The following is a 26746-nucleotide window of genomic DNA, read 5'->3' on the forward strand; positions in this document are numbered from 1 at the left end:
AAGCCAGTCACACACACACACAAAAAAAACCAACAACACATATTGTATGATTTCATTTGTATTAAGTACTCAGAACAGGCAAATCCATAGAATGTGGAATAGTGGTTATCAAGGGTTTTGAGGGAACACAAGGGGAGCGAATGCTAGTAATTATAGGGCTTCTTGATTAGGCAATGAGAACGTTCTAAAATTGATTGTGGAGATAGCTGTATAATTCTGCAGCTAAAAACCCGTTAAATTATACACTTAAACTAGGTGAACTGGTTGGGCATGGTGCTTCACTATAATCCCAGTGACTCAGGAGCCTGAGACATGAAGATCACTCATTAGAGGCCACATGGGAAACTTACTGAAACTCTCAGTGACTTAGTACGAGCCTGTCTCAAAAAATGAAAAGAACTAAAATAAAATAGGTGAACTTTATGGTACATGAATTCTATCTCAATGAAGCTATTATTAAAAGATAAAATACACCAAAGAGTAAGTAGGTTTCCTTAGTCTCCTGAAACATATTTTCCTACTTATAAAAGAAAGGATATGAAGGATGAGCCCTAGAAACCAAAAAGTTCTACATAGAGTTTTGATAAGTCTAGTTAAGATATTTAGACTAAGGTACCTGGGTAATGGGAATCATAAATAGTTGATACATCTATACTCTAACACCACCATCACCATAATGATACCCTCACGAAGAAGTTGGATTTTCAAAAGATAAGTTTGGCAAATACAAAGACTAATTTATTTGGATAAAGGTATTTTTACTTAGAAAATTGATATGCAAGAAAATACTGAAATCAGGTTCTGTTTTAACTCTTCATTTCATAATGTTATAATTTAGATCTGGAATGTCCATATAAAAGCTGTGTTGAAGGCTTGGTACTTACCATTGGGAGGTGATGAAAACTTTAGAAGAAGGGTATACTGAGACACCAGCCCCTTTCTCTTTCACTCCCTGCTTCTTGGCCACACAAAGTTAAACAGCTTTGTTCTGTTATGCCCTTTCTACCCATAAAGCTCTGTCTCACCACAGGCCCACAGACAAGAGAACTAAGTGACTATAGACTAAAACTTGTGAAACTGTGAGCCAAAAATCTTTCTTCCCTTAAGTTGTTTTCCTCAGGTATTCTGTCACAATGATAAAAAGCTGACTTGCACAATAAAAGTTTCATCATCAAAAAAAAAAAACCCTTTAAAAAAGTTTTCAGAAAAATAAAGCAAAGAACAGCAGAGAACTAAAGGCATGGTACTACAGTGTAAGGAAAAAGAGGGAGAAGAGGAAGCAGCATTCATAAATTCATACCATAAAGTTTTGAGAGATCTTAATTACGTAAACCATAATGATGGCTAATTAATTATAAATGTCAGTGAGGAAAGGAATGGCTTTTGGAAAAGCAAAGACTTTAAATACATGCTTGACACTTCAATAAATAAGCAAAAATAAACTATTTAAAAATGCTATCTCCAAGCAGTTTCTTAAAATGTTATATATTTTTTGCTTACTCTTACATAAAAGTTATTGGGCTAATGGAATTTCATAACTAGGTTAAGCTCCAAATAGATCTTGATTTAATGATAACATACAAGAGTTGGGGGGGGGGCACTTGTTTTTATATCTACCAAGTAAAATAACAAACTCTCCATATAATTTTGCTATATAAAGTCACAAAAGATGAAGGTTTATATAAAACTAAATGACTGCTTTGTAATAAAAAGATATTATTCCCATAAATCTCTAACACATAAATATGCCACAAATAATGATAAAAATAGATTATTGTTTGTTTTGACAATTCTCAATCCTAGGAGAACAAGTGGCTCTTTTATCCCTTAACACTGAAGCTGAAAGAGTACATATGTGGAGGAAAATCAGAATCCTACATGATGAAAAATTTCCTCTGAGGAGACTTTACCTGATATAATTTCTGATACTATTTCTATCAGACATAGATTAAGATTTTTTGATAAAATTTTTATTTTTGAAAGTAATTAAAGAATAAAAAAGCTAAAATACTAAAACATTTAAGAGTAAAAAATCTAGTAAGCAAAAACAATGGTGAACTATACAAGGAATTTGATACTGTTACATTCCAACAAAAAGCACCAGAAGTTGCTATAATGATTAATTATAACTATATATATTTAAACGTAAAAATTAGAAACTACTTTGCCACTGAGATTCAAAATTGAAATAGTAAAGTTAAATAAGCCGTTAAAAATTTTTCCTACGTACCTCAGATGACCCACTGCCCTGGTTCGTACAAGAGAAAGAAGAATGTAATCATTCTGTTGACCTTGAAATCTATCAACAGTTGTCACCTAGGAAGACATAATGAGAAACATGGTATATTTTCAAAACCACAATAAAAAGGCTCTAGACATTATTTAAATAATGTGCTAGAAACAATCACGTTACTCTTAATCAATCCCCAAAGAAACACAGTCATGATTGGAATTGTAAAAGCAAGTTAATGAATACTGTTAAACAGATTGCAGAAACCCCAATACTCTATATCCTTAAGTTATTCACACTTAAGACACCTGTCTTTATCTTTGCTAGTAATTATTTTTAGAATTCAAGAGTCTCCTCCTATTAGACTGCCAAGCTTCATGAAAGCAGGCACTGTTTGCCTTATTAACTGGTAGTGTCAAGTTTAATGCTCAGAAATGTAACAGTATGCTTATTTATTAATCTATATATTCCTAGTATTTGTCCACAGCATTCCTCCATGAAAGAAAACAAGAATAACAATAACAAATAATCTTCATCATACTTTCTGTTCAGTTTGAGAATACACCTACAAATAGGGAAATTCAGAAAGGTTTAACATTTAGGCCCTTAGTCCTTTTTTACCCAATTTAAAAAAAAAATGTTCTGTTTACCCTCTAACAAACTGTAATTTATAATCCCTCTACATTTAGGAAATTACTGAAATACTTCTTTTTAATTTAACTTCACAGCTTATATATAAGAAAATGTGCTCATTTTAAGTATATAATTTGATTAATTTTGATGCTACTTTGAATAGAGCTGCACTGAATATTCAAGTGCAAATATTTTTGTAGACATATAGTTTCCTTGTTCTTGGATAAATACCTAAGAGTGAACTTGCTGGGCAATATGGTTAAGTATATACTTAAGCTTGACAAGAAACTGTCAAACTGTTTTTCAAAATTGCTATACCACCACTGTACATATATATTCACAGCAATGTTCCAGTTCATGAGTTCCAGATTTTTCCACATTCTTGTCAACACTTATTATACTGTCATTCTTTTTAATTTTACCTACTCTATTGGATGCGTAGTAGTATATTATTGTGTTTTAACTTACATTTCTGACAATTAATGATGGTAAAGAATTTTGGAGGTCTCACTGGCTACTTGTAGGTCTTCTAGTATCTGTTCAAATAATTTTCTCATTTTTGTATTATGTTGTCTAAGGATTTTTATAGAAGTTTATGTATAGTCTAGATACAAGTTCTCTGTTATAATGTGTGGTTTTACACTTGGAAATTCTGTTGCTTTCCTGACCAGGTGGATAGCTTGTCTGAGCTAGGTTCACACACTAAGACTGGTTGGGCAAAAGAATGAAATGAACCTTGGTCCTTATTAACATCACTGAACCCACCCTGCAGCCCAACCTCAGAACCACCCTATTTCCATCTTCTTGATTCTTATTTTGCTTAGCACAATATTCTCCAGCTCCATCAATTTACCAGCAAATGACATAATTTCATTCTTCTTTAAGGCTTAGTATTCCACTGTGTATATATATACCACATTTTCTTTATCTATTGATCTGTTGAAGGGCATCTAAGTTGGTCCCACAGTTTAGCTAATGTGAACTGAGCTGCTATAGACATTGATGGGCTTGTGTTTCTTTAATATGCTAATTTTAAGTTCTTTGGGTATTATGGCAAGGAGCGGTAATAACTGGGTCAAAAATGGTGGTTCCTCTCTAAGTTTTCTAAGGAACCTTCATACTGTTTTCCAGGGTGGCTGTACCAATTTGCAGTCCCACCAGCAATGTTTTGAGTGTTCCTTTTTCCCTACATCATCACCAACACTTATTGTTGCCTATATTCTTGATGATTGTCATTCTGACTGGAGTGAGATGAAATCTTAGAGTAGTTTTGATTTGCATTTCTCTAATTGCTAGAGATATTGAACATTTTTTTCATATATTTGTTGATTGGTTATATTTCTTCTTCTGTGAAATGTGTGTTCAGTTCCTTAGCCATTTATTGATTGGGTTATCTGGTTTTTTTGGCAGTAAGTTTTTTGAGTTCTTTATATATCCTGGAGATTAATGCTGTATCTAGGTGTATGTGGTAAGGATTTTCTCCCATTCTATAGGCTCTCTCTTCACGTTGTTGATTATTTTCTTTGCTGAGAAGAAGCTCTTCAGTTTCAATCCATCCCATTTATTGATTATTGATTTTGCTTCTGCACTTTAAGCGTCTTGTTAAGGAAGTCAGATCCTAGGCCAACATGATAAAGATTTGGGCCTACTTTATCATCTACTAGGCACAAGCTCTCTGTTCTAGTGCCTAAGTCTTTGATTCACTTTGAGTTTTGTGCAGGATGAAATGGGTTTAATTTCATTTTGCTACATATGGATCTCCAGTTTTCCCAGCATCATTTGTTGAATAGCCTATCTTTTCTCCAACGTTTGTTTTTTGTACCCTTGTCTAGTAAGACATAACTGTATTTATGTGGGTTTGTTTCTGTGTCTTCTATTCTGTGCCATTGGTCTACATGCTTATTTTGGTGCCAATACCATGCCATTTTTGTTACTATAGCTCTGTAGTAGTTCAAGATCTGATATTGTGATGCCTCCCGCTTCACTCTTCTTGCTAAGGATTGTTTTGGTTATTCTGGGTCTCTTATTTTTCCAAATGAACTTCACAATTGCTTTTTCTAGTTGTCTGAAGAATGTCATTGGGATTTTGATAGGAATTGCATTAAATCTGTTAACGCTTTTGGTAGTAAAGCCATTTTGACAATTTTGACAATATTAATTCTGTCTATCCAAGAACATGGGAGATCTTTCCATCTTCTCAGGTCTTTGTATTTCTAAACTCTCTATACTTCAAAGTTATCAATTTTTCTTTTTCACTCTCTATATTCCTTTTAGAGTACTCTGTAGTATATTCTTTTGTATTGCTATTGATTTTGTTTTTAATTACTCTGGTTTTATTTTCTTATACCTCACATTTAATTTCTTCCTGAATTATTGGATTTCTTTATTTTGTAGCCTTTCTTTATGGGATGGTTACTTTAATAAGTACTTTAAAATTCATGCCTTTTTTTCCAGATAGGGTCTCACTGTTACCCAGGCTGGCCTCAAATGCCTTGCCTCAAGAGAGCCTACTGGCTCAGCCTCCCAAGTAGCTGGGATACAGGTGTGCACTACTGCTCCCAGCCTATCTTGTCTAGGTTTTAATATTCCTTTACTCTTTTTTTTCCCTATATAAATTGAGCTTGTGCTACTTCCTCTCACAATTCATCACTGAATAAGTAAGTGGGTTTCTTAAATTAGCTAAGGGTGAGCAAGGGGCTGTTTTCTAAAGGATGGATAATTTTCACAAAAAAAGGCCTTCTTTTCCTGGCTACAGCAGAGTCTACATTCTGTAAATATAGCTCACCTGCAGGTTTCTTTGAACCAATCCCACATCTGCATTTGAAAAGCAAGAGTGTGACTTAATCCTTCAAAGTATGCTTCTCATCTTCAGAATGTGTTTTTGCTGGCACTTGAATAATAGTCCACAGAATTCTTTTCCTCCTATATTTTCTTCCTGATCTTAGTCAAGCCACCTGATCTGTGTAATCTCACTAAAAATGTAATCTCACTAAAAATGAAATTTGCCCCCTCTTCCTCCCATTTTCCTGTTATTTTGGGTGATTTCCAAGAAAAAGTTAAATAGCTTTTACATAGCCATGTTTCTTACCACAGTCACAATAATCAGTAATGTTACATTTATATTTTATTATTCTAATTTATTCAACCCTTCATTAATAAAATCAATCATATTTACTTTTGATATTGTTTATCATTTTTCATTACATTAAAAATTTGTAAAAAATCCTTAGGTTTGAATGTACTTTACAAACTTCCTTTATCCTCCAAGACAACCCTTAGCCCCCTATGTACACACTAAGAAGCTGCTGAAATTATCTCATTGCAAGACAAAAAAATGCTTCAGTTCATATTTCTGTAATAGTACCTAAATTACAATGAAATTTTGTTATCTACCATTTTACCAATTAAATATTTTAGAAACATCTCTGATTAATATCAACAAAAATCTCAATCTAGTAGTTGAGATATAAGTTCACAGCAAAGCAGTAAAACTGTCAGAATTGCTACAGAATTATTTATAATTCCTATTATTTCATTTTCTCACATATCTTAATAGAAGACAGCTAAGAGGCAAGGTGGAGCAGTATAAGTAACTCATAATAAATATAAGCCACTCCATCTTGCCAAAATGATGAATAACAGAACATACTATAGTCATAAAATTACCTTATTTGGCCTTCCAATCAATGGATTATTCCCACATCGTCTATTGATGATGTCACGAATAAGATGCTTTTGGCCATTATAAGTTGTTAGAATACTGATCCTGTCCGCAGGATAACCAAGTAAGCACATATACATAAAAAGTGCTACTACATATTCTGCCTCTCCAAGATTCTGTAATGCAAACATAATCAGATTGTCCATTTATTTCTTTTTGTTTCAATTTTATAGAGAAAATGGCTTATCTAGTAGCCTCAAGAAAAGTGAAGCAAATAACCTAGACAAGTGAACACTTTGGTAAAATTGAGGGGTAATTTTATTCTAGGTTAATACTGATAAAAATTTTGATATTTGGAACATATGTATAATACATGGCATAGTCATAATACAAAAGTCACCAACTTGAAGGCCTGATATTCTTGGAACCACAACAATCACACTGTTATACAATATACTGAAATTGTAGCTATAAAAAGAAATTTTAATATAAAGGAACAAAGTAACTTATCCAGGAATCTAGTACAAATCCAGTCTAACTTCAAGGTGAAGAATCATACACAAAGCTATTTAGTCCAGTTTACTAAATTCAAAGTACTAGAAGAAAGAAGAAAGCAAAATGAGAACACAACATGAACATTAAGAAACAAAGAAGATGGATTTTAGGCAAAGGCAATGGGAAAATTACTGGAAGACCTTCAGAATATCATTTATATTCTGGTTCTTGGTGACACACAGCCTGAGTTATCTCTTTCATTTAAATTTTCTAGTCTTTTGGTAGATGGGAGAGAAAAGCAGCCACATGACACAGTATAAAATCTTTCCATTTTCCATACTGGTAGCAAAATACATTTATCTAAGTATCGGTTCTAACATAGACACAGGAACAAATTGGTAATCGTGGAAATGACCATAGTAAAAGTTTGGGCTAAAATTCAGTCTACAGGATTTGAGTATCTTTGGCAAGATACATGTGGAGAGTTCTCAATAAAAAGAGTTCATTTCTTTATTCATGCAAAAAATAAGCACTGCTCAACTTGGTACCCTGCCCAAAGATCAGACATAACGTATTAACAATAAAACAATTTGAATTATATTTTAACAAACACTTTAGGACTTGGAAAAAATATATTAAGACCCCTTCAAATTAGTAACTTTTATTCATTTGTCCATCCTTTCCCTTTTAGATACAACTATTTCAAATATATTGCTTAAATGCAAAGTCTTCTTATTTGGGGGGGGATAATGTTTTCAACTGTTCAGAAATATATTTAAAAGTAAAATATACATCATCATTTTAAAATACATTTATTTCTTGAAATACTGAAAACTCATCCAGAATTAGAACTAATCAATAAGAGAACCAAACAGAGAACCAAACAGGATGATAATGTTCCAGGTCAATACTACAGTGTAGCTTAGGTAACAAAACTGACTCAATGGAAAATTCCCAAAACCATTACATAATAAAAACATCAATTAGAATATTGACAGAATCCTTAATCATCCCCAAAGGTGGCTAATTATGAAACATATTACCAATTTTACTTAGGTTCTAGTATTTTTTAAAGTTATCACTTAAAGGTCACATGTGTTCCCAGGCTATAAATATACACATATAGTAACCTAATTTAATACAAGCAAATATTTGGTGGGATAAAAGAATTTTCATGAGTTACATCCATATTTTTTATGTATGTATGTATGTATGTATCTATCTATATATGTATATATACAGATATATACACATTTAAGTCAATAATACATGATGCTTTTTCATATATAACTCAAGGTATCTAATTTATATAGTAATACATAATGAATATATTGCTGTTAGGAAAAAGCAAAAAGAAAAATTTAAAATAACCCCTCAGGGATTGTTATTTTTTGGTGCATATGCTGTCAGATCTTTTTTGTATAGGTTATCTGTACATATTTCTATATATATTTTGCTGTTTCATTTTATAAATCAAGTGAGACACTACAGATATGCTTAGCAACTTACATTTTTAATTATAAATATTTTTCCTGTCAATAAACAAATTTATAATGTTATTATTTTAGTGGCTATTCAGTATTTCTAATGGATATGTAATAATTTAATCCGTACTAGTAGATATTTGAACTGTTTCTCACTTCCAAAATACTTAGCAGTGATGAATATTTTAGTATATAAATCTTTGCAAAGATGTTCAAATATTTGCTTAGGATAAATTTCTATAAGTGAGAATCCAACATCTGTTTACAAATTGTTTTCCTACTAGCATTGTTTGAGAATTCCCCCAAAACAACTTCAACACTGAGTATTGCCTGATCCAGTGAATGATAATTGTTATAAACCTATTAACTTTTTGTGATATGAATATTCTTATCATTGTATTTTTCTGGTAGGGGATTAATTTTTAAAAATTGACCAAGTTATACATATGCAGAATTCAACCTATTATTTGCAAATGTTAAATTTTCTCTTAAATCAATCAATATTTTTCTTTTGTAATTTTTGCTTTGGTTAAGAAGCTTAGAAAGCTCTTTCTTATATTATATATTAACTTTTAGTAGTTTTTAGTATGTTGGATGTGCCTTTAATTCATCTGAAAATGAATGGCTTTTGTGTTATAAGGTAGGGCTCTAAACTTTCCTTTTGTCAGAAGCTAGTCAAATGGTTCAGCATCACTCAATTAGGTAGTATTTCAACCAGGCAAATGCAAAATGAACTTAAAAGTGTCACATCTTGGGCTGGGGTTGTGGCTCAGTGGTAGAGCGCTCACCTAGCATGCCCAAGGCCCTGGGTTTGATACTTAGCACCACATAAATATAAGTAAATAAAATAGAGGTATTGTGTCCAACTACAACTAATAAATAATATATATATATATATATATTTTTTTTTTTTTTAAAGTGTTACATCTTTTCTTACCTGATAAAAGTAAGGATTAGGTTCTGATTCTCCTACTCCCTGAAAATCTTCAACATTAATGAGCTGGAAGTCATACAGTAAGCCAGCATTTGCTGTGCTGAACTCTGGCAAGAGCTGCACATGGGGTAAGTTTCCTAGATTCTTGTATCGCCAGTTGTAGAGGTTGCACAAGCTTTTCAAAGAGAAATCCCCCCACCCCAAACAAGAAAGATTAGCAACATGAAATCCCTTCTAATACACATAGGAGGTTTATAAGGAGCTGTGCTTTAATTTTCATGTTACCCATTTTTTTCTCATCTTTTTAGCAATAATTGCTTTTCATCCTTAGTCTCTTCAAGTAACTAACAGTCAAGAGACTGAAAACATTACAAAAATGGTAGCTCTATTGCACTCTCTGAGGTAACTGCTATTGTTATGCCATCAATTAAAAAATCAGGGAAGAACCTGTAAACTGAGTACATTGGAAGTAAATAACTATAAGATGGGGCTGGTACTCTACGAAGTGAGAATTGTATTCTACTCTTGTATACTTTTGCTTTAGGTTTCAAAATTATACTAACTCTATCTCTGGGGGACATGAAAAAGGGGAAAGGAACAAGTGAAGTCTTTAGATTATAAGACACTTAAGTTAATCTCAATATAATGAAGACAATAACTTATTTGGTCAATTCACAGCTTTTGTGGAAAAGGCAACAAAGGCGCTTTCACATTTGCAATTGGCAAGTTCCTGGATAATAGGAAAGCTAAAATCTTTTATAAGACATGTTTACAAATACTTGGATAATGGAGCTGATGTCTTGCAGAGAAATGTTTTTTCTCTCTGTCACCTTTACCTTGCTCTGGCTCTCCCTTGAGCATCGAGGTCCACAGTAGGAACACCAACACGGACAAAGCGAGTAAACAGAGACTGCTCCATGTTTGAATACTTCTGAAAGGCCATGTTCTTAATTACTGGAGGTAACTGGTGATGATCACCAATCATGATCCATCGTTTCAGTCGGCTAAACCCATCCTGAGGATTCTAGAAATTAAAGGTAGAAAAATAGTAAAATACTACACTTTAGTGCATTAGCTAGTCTCCAAATTATCGTGCAAAAGACTTTTCTTCATCAAATGGCATTATTAACTTAAATTATTGACCTGTACTAGATAGATCCACACAGAGAAAAGTCTGGCAAATTTGTAGAATAACATACGAATCAGGTATGGGTGCCATTGCTCTTGGCTGACAGTGGGCAAAGGGAAGTGGAAGAATTGAGGAAGCAATGGAATTACCCTACCTTAACAGTTATGGTAATCTAAAAAAGTCTTCAAGGCTTAGGTCAACTTTTGGAAGAAAAAAAAGAGAAGCCCCGAGGAGAAATGGATAAATGTCAAAGTAAACACCTTGTTTTACAATTGTGCAAAGGACCTGCTTTGAACTTAATATGATAAAAACTGTACCTTGTCTAATTTCTTCCACTACTACTATAATTTCCTACCTTACATGCTTCCTTATTCCTTGAAACATACACTGTTGAATAAAACACATTCCAAGCTCCAGATAGCTTGGCTTATAAAACATTTTGTAACTCAATTAAAAATATAACTACTCTAAACTACCCAGAGAATTCCACATTGTTTTTAATGCTTCAATAGTAAATAATATTGTACAGTAAGAAAATTCTTGATATACCACCATTTACCTCAAAAACACAGCCATAAAATAAACCAATGTACTCAGTAAACATCAGAAACAATTCCAGACAGAAAAACTCCAACAAAAGATATGAAAAATATAACTCATCTTCCCCTCAAAATGCATAACAACAGTTCCTTAATTAAAATTACTGTCTTTTCAAAGCTACTATGTAGATATAAACCATGAATTTTTAGAATAGTATTCCCAAAAGCAAAACAAATTACTAAATGGCCTATAAATAGATTAAAGGAAACTTGCAAACTTAAAATAGAATGGCAAACAAAATGAAGTTAAAGAGAATAGAAAATTGTGAAAACGAGTACTTCTAAACTATACAGCTTTTAGATGTTGTCCCCAAGAATTCTTAATTTCTTACCTGTAGGAGAAGAGGTATAAAAGTTTCTATCTCCAGAATTTGAGCAGCCTCTTCCATTAAAATGTTGTCATACTAAAAAAGGAAAAGAAAAATTTGTTGAAAAAATAGCTCAAAAGCCAAACAACTACCACCATAACCACAGCAATCACCAAAAACATAAGAATTTCAGATCACATCTCTAACCTCAGGAAAGACGCCCTCCTCCCAAATATATTTACATTGAGGAGATCTTGCACATCACTTCCTGGATTGCAGTATCTATTTAGTTCAGTTTAGTTCTTCACATTCTACATAATCCAAGAATTGATTTATAGTATATATGATGTCATTCCTATTGGTATTCTTACCCTAGATAGTATTTTGGGGTAATTTTTTTCCCCTTATGAATCCTACACTGATCATAACAATCCATTTCTGTTTCAAACCTAGGCATTCCATCCATCACCAAAGTGTGTCAATTTTACCTTCAAAACTGCCTCTAAAATCTATTTTACTTTCCTCTATTTCTACCAAAACTACCATTATAGTCCAGGCCAACACATTTGTCCTTTCCCTTCTTGTCTTGCTTCCCTTAAGCCACTAACAAACAGTCACAGGATCATATCCCCTTCTGGTTTCAAATCTTTCACATTGTGTCAGGGGAAAAAAAAAAGCCTTATGGCCAACGCAAGGGAGTAGAGGGCTGCCTATTTTATGTTAAACAGATCTACAAAGGTTTTTAAACTCTGAAGTTTGAAAAAATATATCCAGTATTAAAAATATTTTTAAAAATCTATCATCACTCATGCTAAACATTTTTAGATATATAACAGAATTAATGAAAATTTGATTTCACAAATTTGGAAATTTGTGAAAAACTGCATCAAAGAATAAAATGCTAGTTATGGTTGCATAATTTCTCCTTGTTATTTAACTAATATAATTTAATGTCAAATTCAAATTACGTTTTATATGTCAGTCTCAAGAACAAAATATTCAGGTGAAAACTTCTCACTAATAACTTGCAAAAGGGTAACTTCACACCCCTGGGGTAAGTCCACACTACTTTTTAATAAATTGTCATATTTGTCCTACCTTGCACTGAAGAACCTCTCCTCCAGATAACAACAATTCTATCACCTTGAATTTATTTAGCACTATCTTTCAATGAGATCATATATCTTAAAATCGTCCCTTTCATAAACAAATGAACGACTAACTTTGGTTCAAACCAGTACACAAACCTATTTTCAACAAACAAATTGCAGGAAAGTTAAATGATTTGTATTAAATTGGAGTTTAGGTAAATATCACTATCAAAGTCATAAAGAGTCTGCAAATTCAAATTTTTGGCTCCATCATTACACTGTACTTCAATTCAGTCACAGGTTAACAAGCTATCATGCTGTCCTTTTGTCTTTGTCACATAATCATTTTTAATATTTTATTTTACAGTCTATTATAAGAGTATTCCCTATCCTCATATGGAAAGCTTTTTATTTATGGAATCAACAAATAACTGGATTAGATATATATTCAGTATTTGAATAATGTAAGTATATAAATGTGTTGCAACTAACAAACACTATAACATGTTATACTTAGAGCTTTTAGTTCTGTTTGGAGATTTTTCAAAAATAAGGTCTTGGGGTTGGGGTTGTGGCTCAACAGTAGAGCACTTGCCTAGCAAGTGTGAGGCCCTGAGTTCAATCCTCAGTACCACATAAAAACAAATAAAATAAAGGTATTGTGTCCATCTACAACTAAAACATAAACCCATTTCTTTCTTTTTTTTTTTTTATTTATTAGTTACACATGACAGTACAATGACCTTGACATCATACATTTGAATCAGATGGGATATAATAATAATAATAAAAACACAAATATAATAAAACATAAATATTTCAAAAAAATAAAAAATAAAAAAATCTTGCCAGGCAATGTGGCACAGGCCTGTAAACCCAGCAGCTTAGAAGACTGAGTTAGGAAGATCACAATTTCAAAGCCAGTCTAAACAACTTAGTGAGGCCCTAGCTCTAAATAAAACATAAAAAGGGCTGAGGATACACCAGTGGTTAAGTGCCCCTGGGTGTTCAATCCCCAGTACAAAAAACCCCACAAAAATAAAACAAACTTTTAATAAGTATGAGAATCTGGTTAAGCAACCATATGATTACGCTAATTAGTAGACAAAATACTAAAAACCAGACTTAGAAAAATTAGATTTAAGTTCACTAATCATATAAACATGGGATATTATCATTCACATTAAAAGAGACATTTTAAAGAAACTATAAATGAGAACTTTCATAGAAATGAGCCAATATCCAAGGGAAAAAAACCCAAAAAACTAACAATTGAGTAGATGATGAAGTAAGGAACTAAATGTAAATCTTTACCTTGAAACCTAACTTTACCAAGTCATGTCGTTTTAAGGCAGCATGAGTACAGGTCATAGCAATGATTTTGGCTTCCTTTACTAACAGGTATTTAGATCTGTCCAGTCCACTGCGGAGCAGTTCAGAGGCTCTGAATTCCTACAAGAGAGGGGATGAGTGAAAGATTACTTTAGGGTAACAAACAGGCTATGCATAAAACTAAAGAATCCAGTCAATCAGTCGATTCTTCAGAAATTAATATGAATATCTCATAAACTAAGACTAATGAATCATAATTCTGTTTCTTATTATTTATGTACCAATTGAGTTCAAATAATAGCTGACAATCAAGCTACAACTGGACTGATTTATGTGTGTGTATGCATAAAGTAAAATATTTACAATATAAACAAGAAAACTGAATAAAATAACAATTATCATTGTACCTGCATTATTCAAGGTTCCTCTTACAAATAAACTACTTCAAGTATTTACAATGAAAGGAATTGAAGCAATAAACTAATTATACAGATGACAAATGAGCTGAAAAGCCATCAAGGGAATAAAATAACCCAGAGACTGAGAAGAGCAAGAAGTCCCCGCCACTTCTAGCCTAGGGAGGATAAAAGGTAAAAAAGTGGTGTGAGCAGAGCTCAGCGACTAGGGTCACAAAATAAGTGGGCACCACAATGGGCCAATCCAGCAGTCATGGAGGCAGAGGTAACTGAAGAAAAAAATACCTTGGCTTCTCCCTTTTCTAAACTCCTGCCCCATCTCTCAGGATGTGGCTAAACAGTCTTAAGTCAGTTGACATAGGCAGCTGGGACATGAAACCTACAAAGATCAGCCTGACCCTCAACCATGGTAGAGGTTGAAGACAGAAATAGAGGGTGCGAAGAGCAAACAGGCCCAGGCAGAGTACCCAATATCAAGTTACCCATACTTTATCAAACTGTTTTAATATTTTTACCTTATTTCTTTAATAATTTAAACATTACTGATACAGGTAAGGTACCAGTCTTCCCACTCCTTCTTAAGGCAGCTACTGTTATGAATTGAGTATGTTCTTCACTTTGACTTTGTGTTTACTGAATCATAAATAAAATAAAACACCACTTTGCAGGTTTAAAATTTTAATTATTAACATTTTTTTTAAAGAGAGAGAGAATTGTTTTTTAATATCTATTTTTTAGTTTTCGGTGGACACAGTATCTTTATTTTATTTTTATGTGGTGCTGAGGATCGAACCCAGCGCCCCGCACATGCCAGGAGAACACGCTACCGCTTGAGCCACATCCCCAGCCCAACATATTTTATATAATTGCTGTCTTTTTCCAATGATGTTGCTATAGAAAGACATTCCAGGGGACCCTGGGTTCTAGATGTACTCTTCTCTGTTTCTTCTGTGTATTGATGATTCTTATTTCATTTTAATACCAGCTAACACTGAAATCTCACTTTTTGCCTATTGATCAAGAGGTATGAGAAACTAAGAATGGCCATGTGGTAGTCTCAAATTCTCAAAGAACTATTGTTGGGGCTGAGGGTGTAGCTCAACTGCTTGCCTTGAACGTGTTGAGGCCCTGGGTTCAATCTCCAACACCAAAATGGGGGTGGGGTGGGGTGGGGTGTGGGGGTGTGGAGGGATGTGGGGGTATTGGTGAAAGCATTTCTTTCTTAAGAACTAATATCTTTATACCAAAAAAACCAGAATAATGAGGATACGATTCATCTTAATTTTTGCTTATTTATTGAACAAAATTATGTGTTTTTAATAATTTTACTTAAAAGTAACAATCTGACTTGTAACATCTGAATATTCCACATTTACTTCATTAAACAAAACACTAACAAAATTAAGAATCTTTAAAGGAAAATTAAAATCTTTACCTCAAGCTGAGTAAAGATTTTCTTAATATGTCTGAAACATCCTTCAGCAATTTCCATATCTTCTTCATAAGATCTGCCTTTAAAAATGGGTTGAGGAGCATTTGCAAAATATTCATGGAAAGGGAAGAAAGTGGAGATTTCCATAACATCTGGTAATGTACTACCTTTATTTTTCACTTTACTGATATATTCTTCCCAACGAGACATTACCTGTAGGAAAAAGGACTTGAGATTTATTTTGCAAGGAATATGTTTTAAATGATAAAACTAAAAATAAATCTAGTAAAAATAAGATCTGCTAGGATAAAGGGAATAAATGCAGTCTTTGGCCCAATATAACTATTTCTCCTCCAACTCACTGATAGATTACTCTTCTTTCAAAAAAAGTAACCTTAGAATTTGAGGAGATAAAAAGGATCTTTAATAAAAAATGTAGAAACTGGAAAGAAATTCAAAGTCATTTCAGGACTTGAGGACAGGAGAAGAACGGAGGGCAGGTATACTCTCTCTTAAACCTTTATATTTTTTCCCCAAATCTCTTTAGAACATTTATAAAGAACTTCAGATTGAGTATATATTTGAAAGCACACTTTATGACTTATGTGATACAGTTCAATTACATCCTTGTACAATGTCAGCTATGCACCTACCAGCCAGTTTCTACTTAACTTCAATTTTTATAATTCTCCCAGGTCTTTTTCTGTTATAATTTTAGTGTTTCTCAAAGTGTAGTCCTTATGCAGAATATCTGAGGAGCTAAAAAAAAAAAAAAAACAAAAAAAAACAAAAAAAAACCCCAAAAACACAATTCCCATCCCTATTGAATGCTTTTAGGACAGGGCTTAGAAATTGACCCTGTGAAAAGCTGAAAAGCTATCCTGATATAATTCTTTTATGCTGCAAACTGTTGATCTACACTGTGAAACTTCAAGTTCACCTTTTCAAAATTTATACATTATTTCTATTTAAAAAAAAATATTTATTTTTTAGTTTTAGGTGGACACAATATCTTTATTTTTTATTTTTATGTGGTGCTGAGGATCGAACCTAGTGCCTCATGCATGCTAGGCGAGCGCTCTATCACTGAGCCACAACCCCAGCCCCCATTATTTCTATTTTTAAAAGTAGTTTTTACTGAGAGACAAGTGATTTTTTCCCTATCAAATAGGCATTTAAGCATGATCTTTTTTCCATTCTTCAAAATTCTAAACAGTCTAAGTCTAGTGTAAACCTCTTTGCAAAACAGTGCATGTTTTCCTTGCTTTTCAAGAAACCATGAAATCTGCTCATTTTGAATGCATCAACTGGCTTGTCCATCTCCTCAGAATGAGCATGTGCCCATTCTTTCATATTTCAATGTTATGATTTGTATCTAAAATGTATTAGTATAAAGAGAATAAATAAATTACATATAAAATATTCATTATTAGATTATCAATACATTTAGAATTATTAGCAACCCAATTAATAAAATTTATTTTTATTTATCTTATTTGACTATTTCTCACTGGTTTTTATACTCAAAAAATATTAACCTTGATAAAAGTAATAGCATTCCATTAAACTGAAGTCAACAGAAATTTTAATTTACAGTCCCATTGTGTAATTAGTTCTATGACATAATTTATTTTGGGAGATTTGAAAGAAAAATATGTTTTCCTTCATTAGTTGATTAATGAGATAATAAAATTATAGAACTGTACTTTGTTACCACTGGGAGGCTAGAAAATGTAGTTAGATTTCTATAGTAATAAGAGGGGGGAAAAGGGAGGGAGGAGAGAGAGAGGCGTGAAACTTTGTAAAGGCAAGAAAGAAAAAATTTAAAGCTTGCCAACACTGGCCTTCCACTGAATGAGTCATCAACCAAAGTTATTTAGCAAAGAAAAACTGAAAATAATAAAAAATACAAATACTTAACATTTATAAATATAGCTCTGGCAGTACCACATATTTTAATCTACTCAAGAAAAACAAAATAAGCGTTCAAGAAGAATATTAGGGATCCATTCCAATTTTCAACTGGGGACCATATTATAATTAATTATAATTTAAAAACCTTTAACATATTACCTGATATAAGAAGAAATAACCTGCGGTTTCACAGGTATATGAGGCATCTCCTGGAACGCCCAGACTCTTCTGTAGCCGTTTGACTTCTTCTAAAAGTTCTATTCTTCGAGCCAAGACATAATTAACTCTTCCATACCTAAAAATTTCAATTAGGTAAAAAGACAAAACTCTATAATGAAGAGACTTGGAAGGAAACTGTCCAAGAAATTAAAGAAAATAATAATAGAACTATAAACAGACAAAGAGAAAAAACAGTAGAAAACAATTTGTATTTAGGTGGTAGTTATTTAGGTGGTAGATTACCTCATACCAAGTAAAGTATACCTAGGTCCAGTGTGATTTGGATTTGTGTGGAGGGTAAATCAATTAGTTCAGCTATCTCTCCCCTGCCCCAAATAAAATTTCAACAAGGAAGGGAGTACAGAGCATTCTGGTGCTAGACCACTAACAGTTTACAGATAAATAACTTTGAATGGCACTGTTTTGCATTATCATGTTGGGAGATTAGATTACTTCCAAAAGCTTTAAGAAGTAATTAGAAAATATATTTGATCATCTACATATCCTAACATATAGCTTGGCACCCAAACCTATCAGCTTCCTAAATATTTGCTGAATTAATAAGAATATAGATGTTTGGGGAGTATTCTGTCCAAAGAGAGTTAAGAAACAAAGTAGTGGAACCAAAATTAGACCTCAAAGTTGATATATACTCTTTCCATAATGACAAAGTATCTCCCGTTAACTCTTCAATGCTTAAAACAAGACTGAAACAGTCTAATCATTGTTATTCACATATTTAAAGAACAGGCAAAGGAAGAAGTCATATTCCTAGATGCTCCATAATTCAGAAATTCATCTTTGAGGCAGCCAGGAATGATGAAGAGCAGAAAAAAGATATAAGACACGGTCTATGAGTTGAAGAATTTTTCCACTTAGAAGGATAGAAACATCGTGAGAGGCAACTTTTTCTGTTTGCTTATCTATAGTTTAAATTTTTTTCTAAAATAAACACTTTGGTAATGAGAAAAAAATTAGGAGTATTTAGACCTAATAATAAAATCCTAATTCTTGTGACACAACATTAAACTTAAAAAAAGCAAAACACAGCCGGGCGAGGTGGCACATGCCTGCAATCCCAGCTGCTGGGGGGGGGGGGGGGGCTGAGACAGGAGGATCAGAGTTCAAAGCCAGCCCAGCAAAAGCAGGGTAATAAGCAACTCAGTGAGACCCTGTCTCTAAATAAAATACAAAATAGGGATGGGGATGTGGCTCAGTAGTTGAGTGCCCCTGGGTTTAATCACCAGTGCCAAAAAAAAAAAAAAAAAAAAAACAACACCCAATATACAGTGAAACTCTTTGTACTATCTGCACAATTATTCTATAAGTATACTTAAAAAAGAGACTACAAATTGTTTTTTAAAAAAGAAAAATACAAAACTTCAAATAGCCTGATTATTAAGAAAAGATTAACAGAAAGTTATTTTAAGAGAATATAATTATGAAAGGTAACTGCCCCTATAAATATTTTTTCTTTAGAAAAAGTGATATTACTTTTTTTTGTAGAACGATCATTTTTCTTTTTAATTATGACAAAGAGAAAATATGCTCAAATGTATAAGCACACACATGCTAATAAGACACAGAGCTTAACTTGTGCTTCTTCATGTTCACTGAACTCAATTATTAGATCTTAAAGTCTAATCATTTTCTTAAGTTAGCTTTAACATGAGAAAATACTATGGAAAACTTCAGGAAATATCAGCAATAGAGCTGATGATTTATGGCATATTGTACTGTGTTACACACTGACTTTTTATGAGCTAAATATTTGGTGATCTCTGTAATATTAAGAACTCAGAATAGACATGAAGCATTAATATAGTACTCTTTTAATGTGTATGATCAATAGCCAACATATTAAATATGTTCAGCTATTATTATCTGAAATTGTGCTTTAAACATAAATTTAAGTATGAGTCATAAATAATAACATATAAATGAGTTACAACTTTGAAGAAAAAAAATGAAAATGAAGAAAAACATGTAGAAATTTAATCTGAAAAATTTTAGTCAACTTATAGTATATAATATTAATCATTAAGTACCACTAAACTGGCAATAAGCCCCCAAACTTACACTATCACTAAACTATTAATTTACATTTCTCTAAAAAAATCAACCTCTTAATTGGTACCTAAAAAAATGTAAATTAAATGTCAAGATGAAATATGAAAAAAGAATCATCTAGAGTTGAACAGTTTTAAACTGGCAACATTAAAAATTACTTCACTAAATAGAAAACAAATGGCAATTCACAATTTTATAAAGATAAACATGATAATCCTCTTCACAGAAATCACTGTATACCTGAAAACATGGCATAAACAATATATAGTCTAAGTGGGTTATACTAAAAATTTCAGAATTACATTTGATCATTCGTGGCTCTTTGCTCTTGGTGTGACTTTAATAAAGGAGGAGAAAAAGTTAAATATTCTTTGGTACAGTGTTTCAAAATTCACCACCTTTTGCTTACCTGCTGAAATCTTTCTCTGTCTCCAGCTCTTCTTCTCCATGACCAAGACGTAGCAGGTGGCGCTCATCAATGTCTAACGCCATGATTTTCTCAAACAACTGGTTCAGGGCCTAGAGAATAAAGCAAAAACGATGATGGTCAGTTTCAAAGACTCAGTAGATATCTTTAAAAATAACAGAAACTAACATTTAGAATGACAGAGTATTATAAGGATCACAATCTGAACAGAAGGAAAAAGGTCTTATACTAGGCCATTTATAATTAAAACAAAATAATACTTTTATTGATTTCTGATATTGCCATATATGTACACTTGGCCAAATGAATAACTGGAAACAATAAAAACCATCCACCCATGAAAACTGAGCTTCTAATTTCTGAAAAGAGAAAGGATTGGTTCAGTAGTGCTATTTCCTCCAAGTTGTAATAAGTCCTAAAATAATTCACCATACTGAGTTTCATTTCACTCACAGCATTTACAAGGCTGCAGAGAACCAAAAAAGTTTTCACAGCTGGAAAAGGACAGTGAGAAGGCAGTGTGTATAGGTAGACTACAATAGAGAAATGTAAAATGTATCATTCAAATCTTAAGCTGAAAGTCTTAATTTCTCTTTACAATAAGCAGAGTGCTCATTTATCATAAACTAATCTGATGAAAGCCATTTGGAAGTCACTTCTTTCTACCTGTGAAATATTCATATTTAGAAGTTCTTCAAATCCTAATATTCATTATCTAAACCTCTGTAGTTATAAAGTTTTGCAGAAAGGCAAAAGTTTCACAGACTAGAAAAATACACTAATAAAGACATCATTTAAAAATTGGCCCCATTCGAACATCTCTCCTTTATCACAAATCCAACTCCAACCCTACCCCATCAAGTCAACATCTAATCTCGTAAACATCCAAGTTCCATAATTTAAATACAGATATCCTTTACTATCAATATTCCAGTGAGTTCAGAAACTGAAGAGATAAGCAAATTTTCAGAAAAATTTCCCACTACCCTAACTTTTGATACTCAACTATTCAAAACTGAGGACCACAGAAAACATCAGAATAGATGGCATTACTTGCTTCCCTTAGTCTGGAATCACATAGATTTAGAGTGAAAAAAAAAAAATTATGATCTCAGAAAAACTATTCCATTGTGAATCAGAAGGATATTGAAGAAACTACTTGAAATACACATGCAAATGAAGACTTAACCAAAAAAAAAAAAAATTAATTCAAGGAAAAATAATCAATAGAGGCCCTTAGAAAACAATGAATTCTTTGGGTATTTTTGCAAATTAACCTTCTCTATGATTGTGCTATATGTCAATCATAAATAAAGGACATTGTAGAAAGTCATATCAAGGTAGGGCAAAATAGTAAAAAATACTATGCTAAAAACTTATGACTTATTATTTGTTCATTCTAAGAATTCAGGTAAGTATAATTATAACAGACTATATTTTATTAAGTGGAAGAAAGTACTTTCCATAATTTTTCTGTTTCCTTTATCAAGATGTAGTCCAAATCAATTCCCCAAGACAACTCCCCTGCATAAATTCACCATACTGTACAACAAGCCAACAATACTCATAGACTTTGAAAACACTACATATAAAAACATGGGTGAATGAACTGGAGAGCATTGCTAAAAATAAATAAATCAAATTGTAGATTAAATGAATAGATTGACATTCCCCAAACTTTGAACTTCTTTGTAGATCAAATCTTCTGAAGATGGGCCAAATGAAGTCACCACTAAGTATTTCTGAAGGATTAGAGGACCATGTAAAATCAGTATATTTTAGAATATTCTCAGAATTGCCTATCTATATTTTGCTCCAGAGTTAATAAGTATAATTTGTTCTTACTCATTTCTGACTGCTTCAGAAGGACCAGGAGCACACACACGGCTTCAATGTAATAAGGATATTAACATGTACACTTCACAAAGATTTTAAATTCAATTTAGCATTAATATATTGTAGGCCTTGGGCTGGGATTGTGGCTCAGGGGTAGAGTGCTTGTCTGGCATGTGTGAGTCACTGGGTTTGATCCTTAGCACCACATAAAAATAAATAAATAAAATAAAGGTATTGTGTTCACCTACAATTAAGAAAAAAATATATTGTAGATCTTAATCTTTTAGAAATACCCATTCTTCCAATTGAAGAAAAATGCTACTGGTAAGGGTTAGAAACTGAAGAGATAAATAAATTCAATCAAAGAAGTAAAAGCAGTAGTGTGCATATGCATACATACAAATGCGCACACACATACACTTGCACATACTTACCTGATTGGAATGAGTAACAATTAGAGTTCTCTGCTCTGGGAAATTGTGGTAGATGTTGGATATGATCTGTACTGCCACATCTGTTTTTCCTGTACCAGGTGGGCCCACAACCTTGGAGAAGGGAAGAAGATGAATACATAATATATATATATCAAATACTAAATTATCACATTACCATACACTAGAACTGAATGATTAAATAACAAATTAAAAATTCATTGGATGGATTCAATATCATAATAGGGCAGAGTTGAAGAGTCAATAAACCTGAAAACAAAAAATAGGCGGTTTATAAGTGATGAAAAAGAAATATCACATGAACACTAATCAAAAGAAAGATGCATGATCATATTATCACCAGACAAAGTGGACTTTAGAGCAAAGATAATTGCCAGTGATAGAGACATTACATAATAATACAAGGGTCAATTCACCAAGATGACATAACAGCCTTGAGGTATGTTCCCATCTACAAAGCTTCAAAATACATTAGGCAAAAATTAACAGAAATGAAAGGAGAAACAGATTCACAATTATAGTTGAAGATGTCAATATTCTTCTCCCAGTAATCAACAGAAATTACTGTTTCAATAGACAAAGAATCAGTAAGGATAGAAAAGAACTTAATATACATTCATTTCAAGTACATAGGAATAGTCACCAAGACAGATCATATCCTAGGCCAGAGACGAATCTTAGTAATTAAAAAAGTAAAAACAAAACACTTGGGGCTGGGGTTGGGGTTGGGGTTGTGGCTCAGAGGTAGAGTGCTCGCCCCCTACATTGGAGACCCTGGGTTCCATCCTCAGCACCACATACAAAAATAAGTGAAATAAAGATGTTGTATCCAATTACAAAAAAAAACAAAAAACAAAAAAAACCTTGAAACCACATGAAGAATACATTAAAAATTTGTGCTCACAAAAAAAACCTGGTCTAAATTCAGATAACAACATATGTAATAGTAATTCTCTTACCATAGTGAGCCCAGGCTGCATTCCAGCACGGATAGCCTCTATCTGTGTATGAGTGAACTGAATAGTATTACTGTAAATAAAAGGGTCAATAAAAAGTTGGTTAGAAATAGAGGTAGATGATATTTAGTATACATTTGGAAAAACAAGGACCAAAAGTCTATTCTGTATTTCCTTTGTTCTGTCAATCTCTTTACATTTTCATAGTCCACCTCCAAGTAAAAGAATAAAATTTTTTGAGGGGGTACCTAGGATTAAACTCGGGGGCACTCACTTGACCACTAAGCCATATCACCAGCTCTATTTTGTATTTTATTTAGAGTCAGGGTCTCACTGAGTTGCTTAGCGCCTCGCCATTGCTGAGGCTGGCTTTGAACTCTTGATCCTCCTGTCTCAGCCTCCCTCTCTGTAGGGATTACAGGTGTGCAATTACTTTTTGATACATTTAGTCCATTTCAGATCTGTTTTGTCCTGCAAAAGTTGCTGTTCCCTAATATTATGCCACTTTTTTAGTTACGGGACACTTGCACTAGGGCTACTGCTCTAAGTAACACAGAGTCATAAAATAAGAACTCTATACTCAAATTAAGGTAACCCTGTGTAGTAGCATTTCATTCTCAGAGTACCCGAACATGTTCCTTTCTGAAATATTATTACAGAGTAGCCTAAAATGTCTGAGCTATTCAGTTGGTTAACAAAATAAAAGGAAAGAGGGTCCAGAAACTAAAGTATCTTAAGGTTTTAAAAGTATAAGAAAGCCCAGTCTAGTGCTGCCTGCCTGTGAGCCCAGCAACTCAGGAGACTGAGGCAGGAGGATTGAAAGTTTGGGGCCAATGTTGGCAATTTAGTGAGATCCTGTCTCAAAGTAAAAAAAAAATAAAAAGGGCTTGGAAGTTAGTGCAGTGGTAGAACATCTCTGGCCTTAATCCCCAGTAATGCGAAAACTGAATGAATGAAAGAATGAATGAATTAAGTTAAAATAAAAACAGTAACCCAACTGAAACAGCGAATTTACAATACTTAGAATAAGTAGTAAAATTACCGTTTGGGTTGGTTATAAGGATAAGGTCCCCTATTAGGAATAACATGAGGTTCAACAATTAAGGTTTTTGCCTCTTCAGTGTCTTCATCTTCATCTGCATCTTTCCTTTTCTTCCCCTTTCCACTTCTTACTGGAAAAGTTATCCTACAAGACCAAAACCTTTGTTCGATTTATAATTAAAAAGGATTTATTAAGTACATATCTTGTGCATGACTTATATGGAGAACAATCAGATGAGTAAAAAACATTTTTGGCTTAAGGGAGCTTATTATTTGTATAAGCTGAACAAAAGTAAATTCATAAGCATTAAAATGCGATGTTAAAAAATAAGTCTTCAGATTAGGAAAAAGTCATCCAATTTTGAGAGATCAAAGAAACAGAAAATATTTACGCCATATGCACTACAAGAGTTTTATTCGTATCCTTCACTGAATCAGAAAAGACAATAAGGGACAGGAAGCAGTTGAGTCTCAAAGAATTTAGATATCTGAAAATGGAAAGGGAAGATACTACTGGAAGAAAGGAGTAACAGCGGAGGTCAAGTACAAGCAGCCTAATTTTGCTGGAATGTGGGGTGAAACAGAGAAAAGTAAAGGACAGATGTGCATCTTTAGCCTAGTTATGACCCTTCTAGAACATCTAGCTTTTTAGGCAGAGGTTCTTAGCCTGGGGGTGAAGGTGACTCTCCATAGGGAGGAAAGTCCAATGAACTTTCAAAAATTAAACTAAAAAAATGAATTATCTACATGCAATTTTTTCAATCTTTCTTCAAAACCTTAAAAAATAGTACCAGAAACTGCTAAGAATTAGTAGGAAGCTAAGGGGGTCAGCCTTATTTGTTAAGCAAAAGGAGCAATCATCTTTCTTAGTTAGGGAGTGAGTAGCTCTAGCAGTGAGGCATTTAATAGTTCAAGTGGAGAGAGGTAGGAAAGACACCACCACCACCACAAGGACCGAGGGCCTAGAGATGTAGTAGTAAGGAATGACATTTGAAAAAACTATCTCTATAGCAGAAGCTACTCTATGGGTCAGGAATTATTAAAGTAAACATTTAAAAAAATAATGCTGAGATTTTAAGATGGTGACTGGAACAATAACTTTTGTCATTAACAGAATTAGGAAGTATGGCGATAGACAAGGTTTGAGTGTTACAAAGGATATATTTTTAAATGTTTGATTATTATATTTTATTTAACATTCAACTGAAAGCTGTGTACTATAATGTCCAACTAAGAAAGTAAGCCCAGGGCTGGGGTTGTGGCTCAGTGGTAGAGTGCTTGTCTGTCATGTGTGAGGCACTGGGTTCGATACTCAGCACAACATAAAAAAATAAATAAAATAAAGGTCTATCAACAACTAAAAAAAATTATTAAAAAAACAAACAAACAAGAAAGTAAGCAAACCCAGGAATACCACCCATATTATCTGAGTCCTTTGCCTCTAATCCATATGAAGAATTCAGGGATCAGCAACCAAGTGCTCTAGGTACTTCATTCTATTTTTCTACTCAAACTTTAAAACCAAAGCTAATTTAACATTTAATACAACTATATTTTGAATACAGGTTGAGTATCTCTAATATGAAATGCAAAATCTGAAATGCTCCCAAATATGAAATTTTTTAAACACTGAGATGACACTCAAAAAAGTTTCAAATTTTGTCTTTGCTAGCTACTCTTCTGAGGACTAATATTCAAAATAGATGAAGAACTCAGTAGAACCTAACATCAAAAACACAAATTATCTAATTAATAAATGGGCAAATAAAACAGACATTGATCAAAAAAAATTCAAATGGCCACAAATACATGAAAAAATCAACATCTTTAGCAACTGGGAAAAGCAAATAAAAATACATTAAGATTTTATCTCACTCCGATTAGAATGGCAGTCATCAAGAATACAAACAATAATATATGCTCAATAGGATGTGGAGAAAAAGAAACACTTTTATACAGTTGGTTGGAGTGTAAGTACAATCACTATGGAAATCAGTATGAAGGTTCCTCAAAAGACTAGAAATGGAACTACCATATGACCAACTATGTCACTCCTTGGTATTTATCCTAAAGAATCAAAGTCATCA

The 26746-nt window shown here is 32.9% G+C and overlaps 1 protein-coding gene across 2 annotated transcripts in view; it reads right to left on the reverse strand.

The window, feature by feature from the left end:
* The window catches only part of Aqr (aquarius intron-binding spliceosomal factor), a 112468-nt gene that overhangs the window by 12078 nt on the left and 73644 nt on the right, over window positions 1-26746 (reverse strand). Inside the window, exons 21-32 of one of the 2 annotated variants that reach the window (XM_077799559.1) lie at window positions 24661-24804; window positions 23622-23691; window positions 22645-22755; window positions 20357-20466; window positions 17818-17953; window positions 15748-15957; window positions 13879-14016; window positions 11498-11569; window positions 10274-10461; window positions 9441-9612; window positions 6530-6700; window positions 2231-2316 (exon numbers count right to left, since the gene is read on the reverse strand). In XM_077799559.1, coding sequence (XP_077655685.1) covers window positions 2231-2316; window positions 6530-6700; window positions 9441-9612; window positions 10274-10461; window positions 11498-11569; window positions 13879-14016; window positions 15748-15957; window positions 17818-17953; window positions 20357-20466; window positions 22645-22755; window positions 23622-23691; window positions 24661-24804 — 1608 coding nt within the window. The remainder of the gene's footprint in view (window positions 1-2230; window positions 2317-6529; window positions 6701-9440; window positions 9613-10273; window positions 10462-11497; window positions 11570-13878; window positions 14017-15747; window positions 15958-17817; window positions 17954-20356; window positions 20467-22644; window positions 22756-23621; window positions 23692-24660; window positions 24805-26746) is intronic. The other variant, XM_077799560.1, reaches the window with a different exon arrangement.

This window comes from Urocitellus parryii, chromosome 6 (assembly GCF_045843805.1).
Source record: "Urocitellus parryii isolate mUroPar1 chromosome 6, mUroPar1.hap1, whole genome shotgun sequence".
Classification (NCBI taxonomy): Eukaryota; Metazoa; Chordata; class Mammalia; order Rodentia; family Sciuridae; genus Urocitellus; species Urocitellus parryii.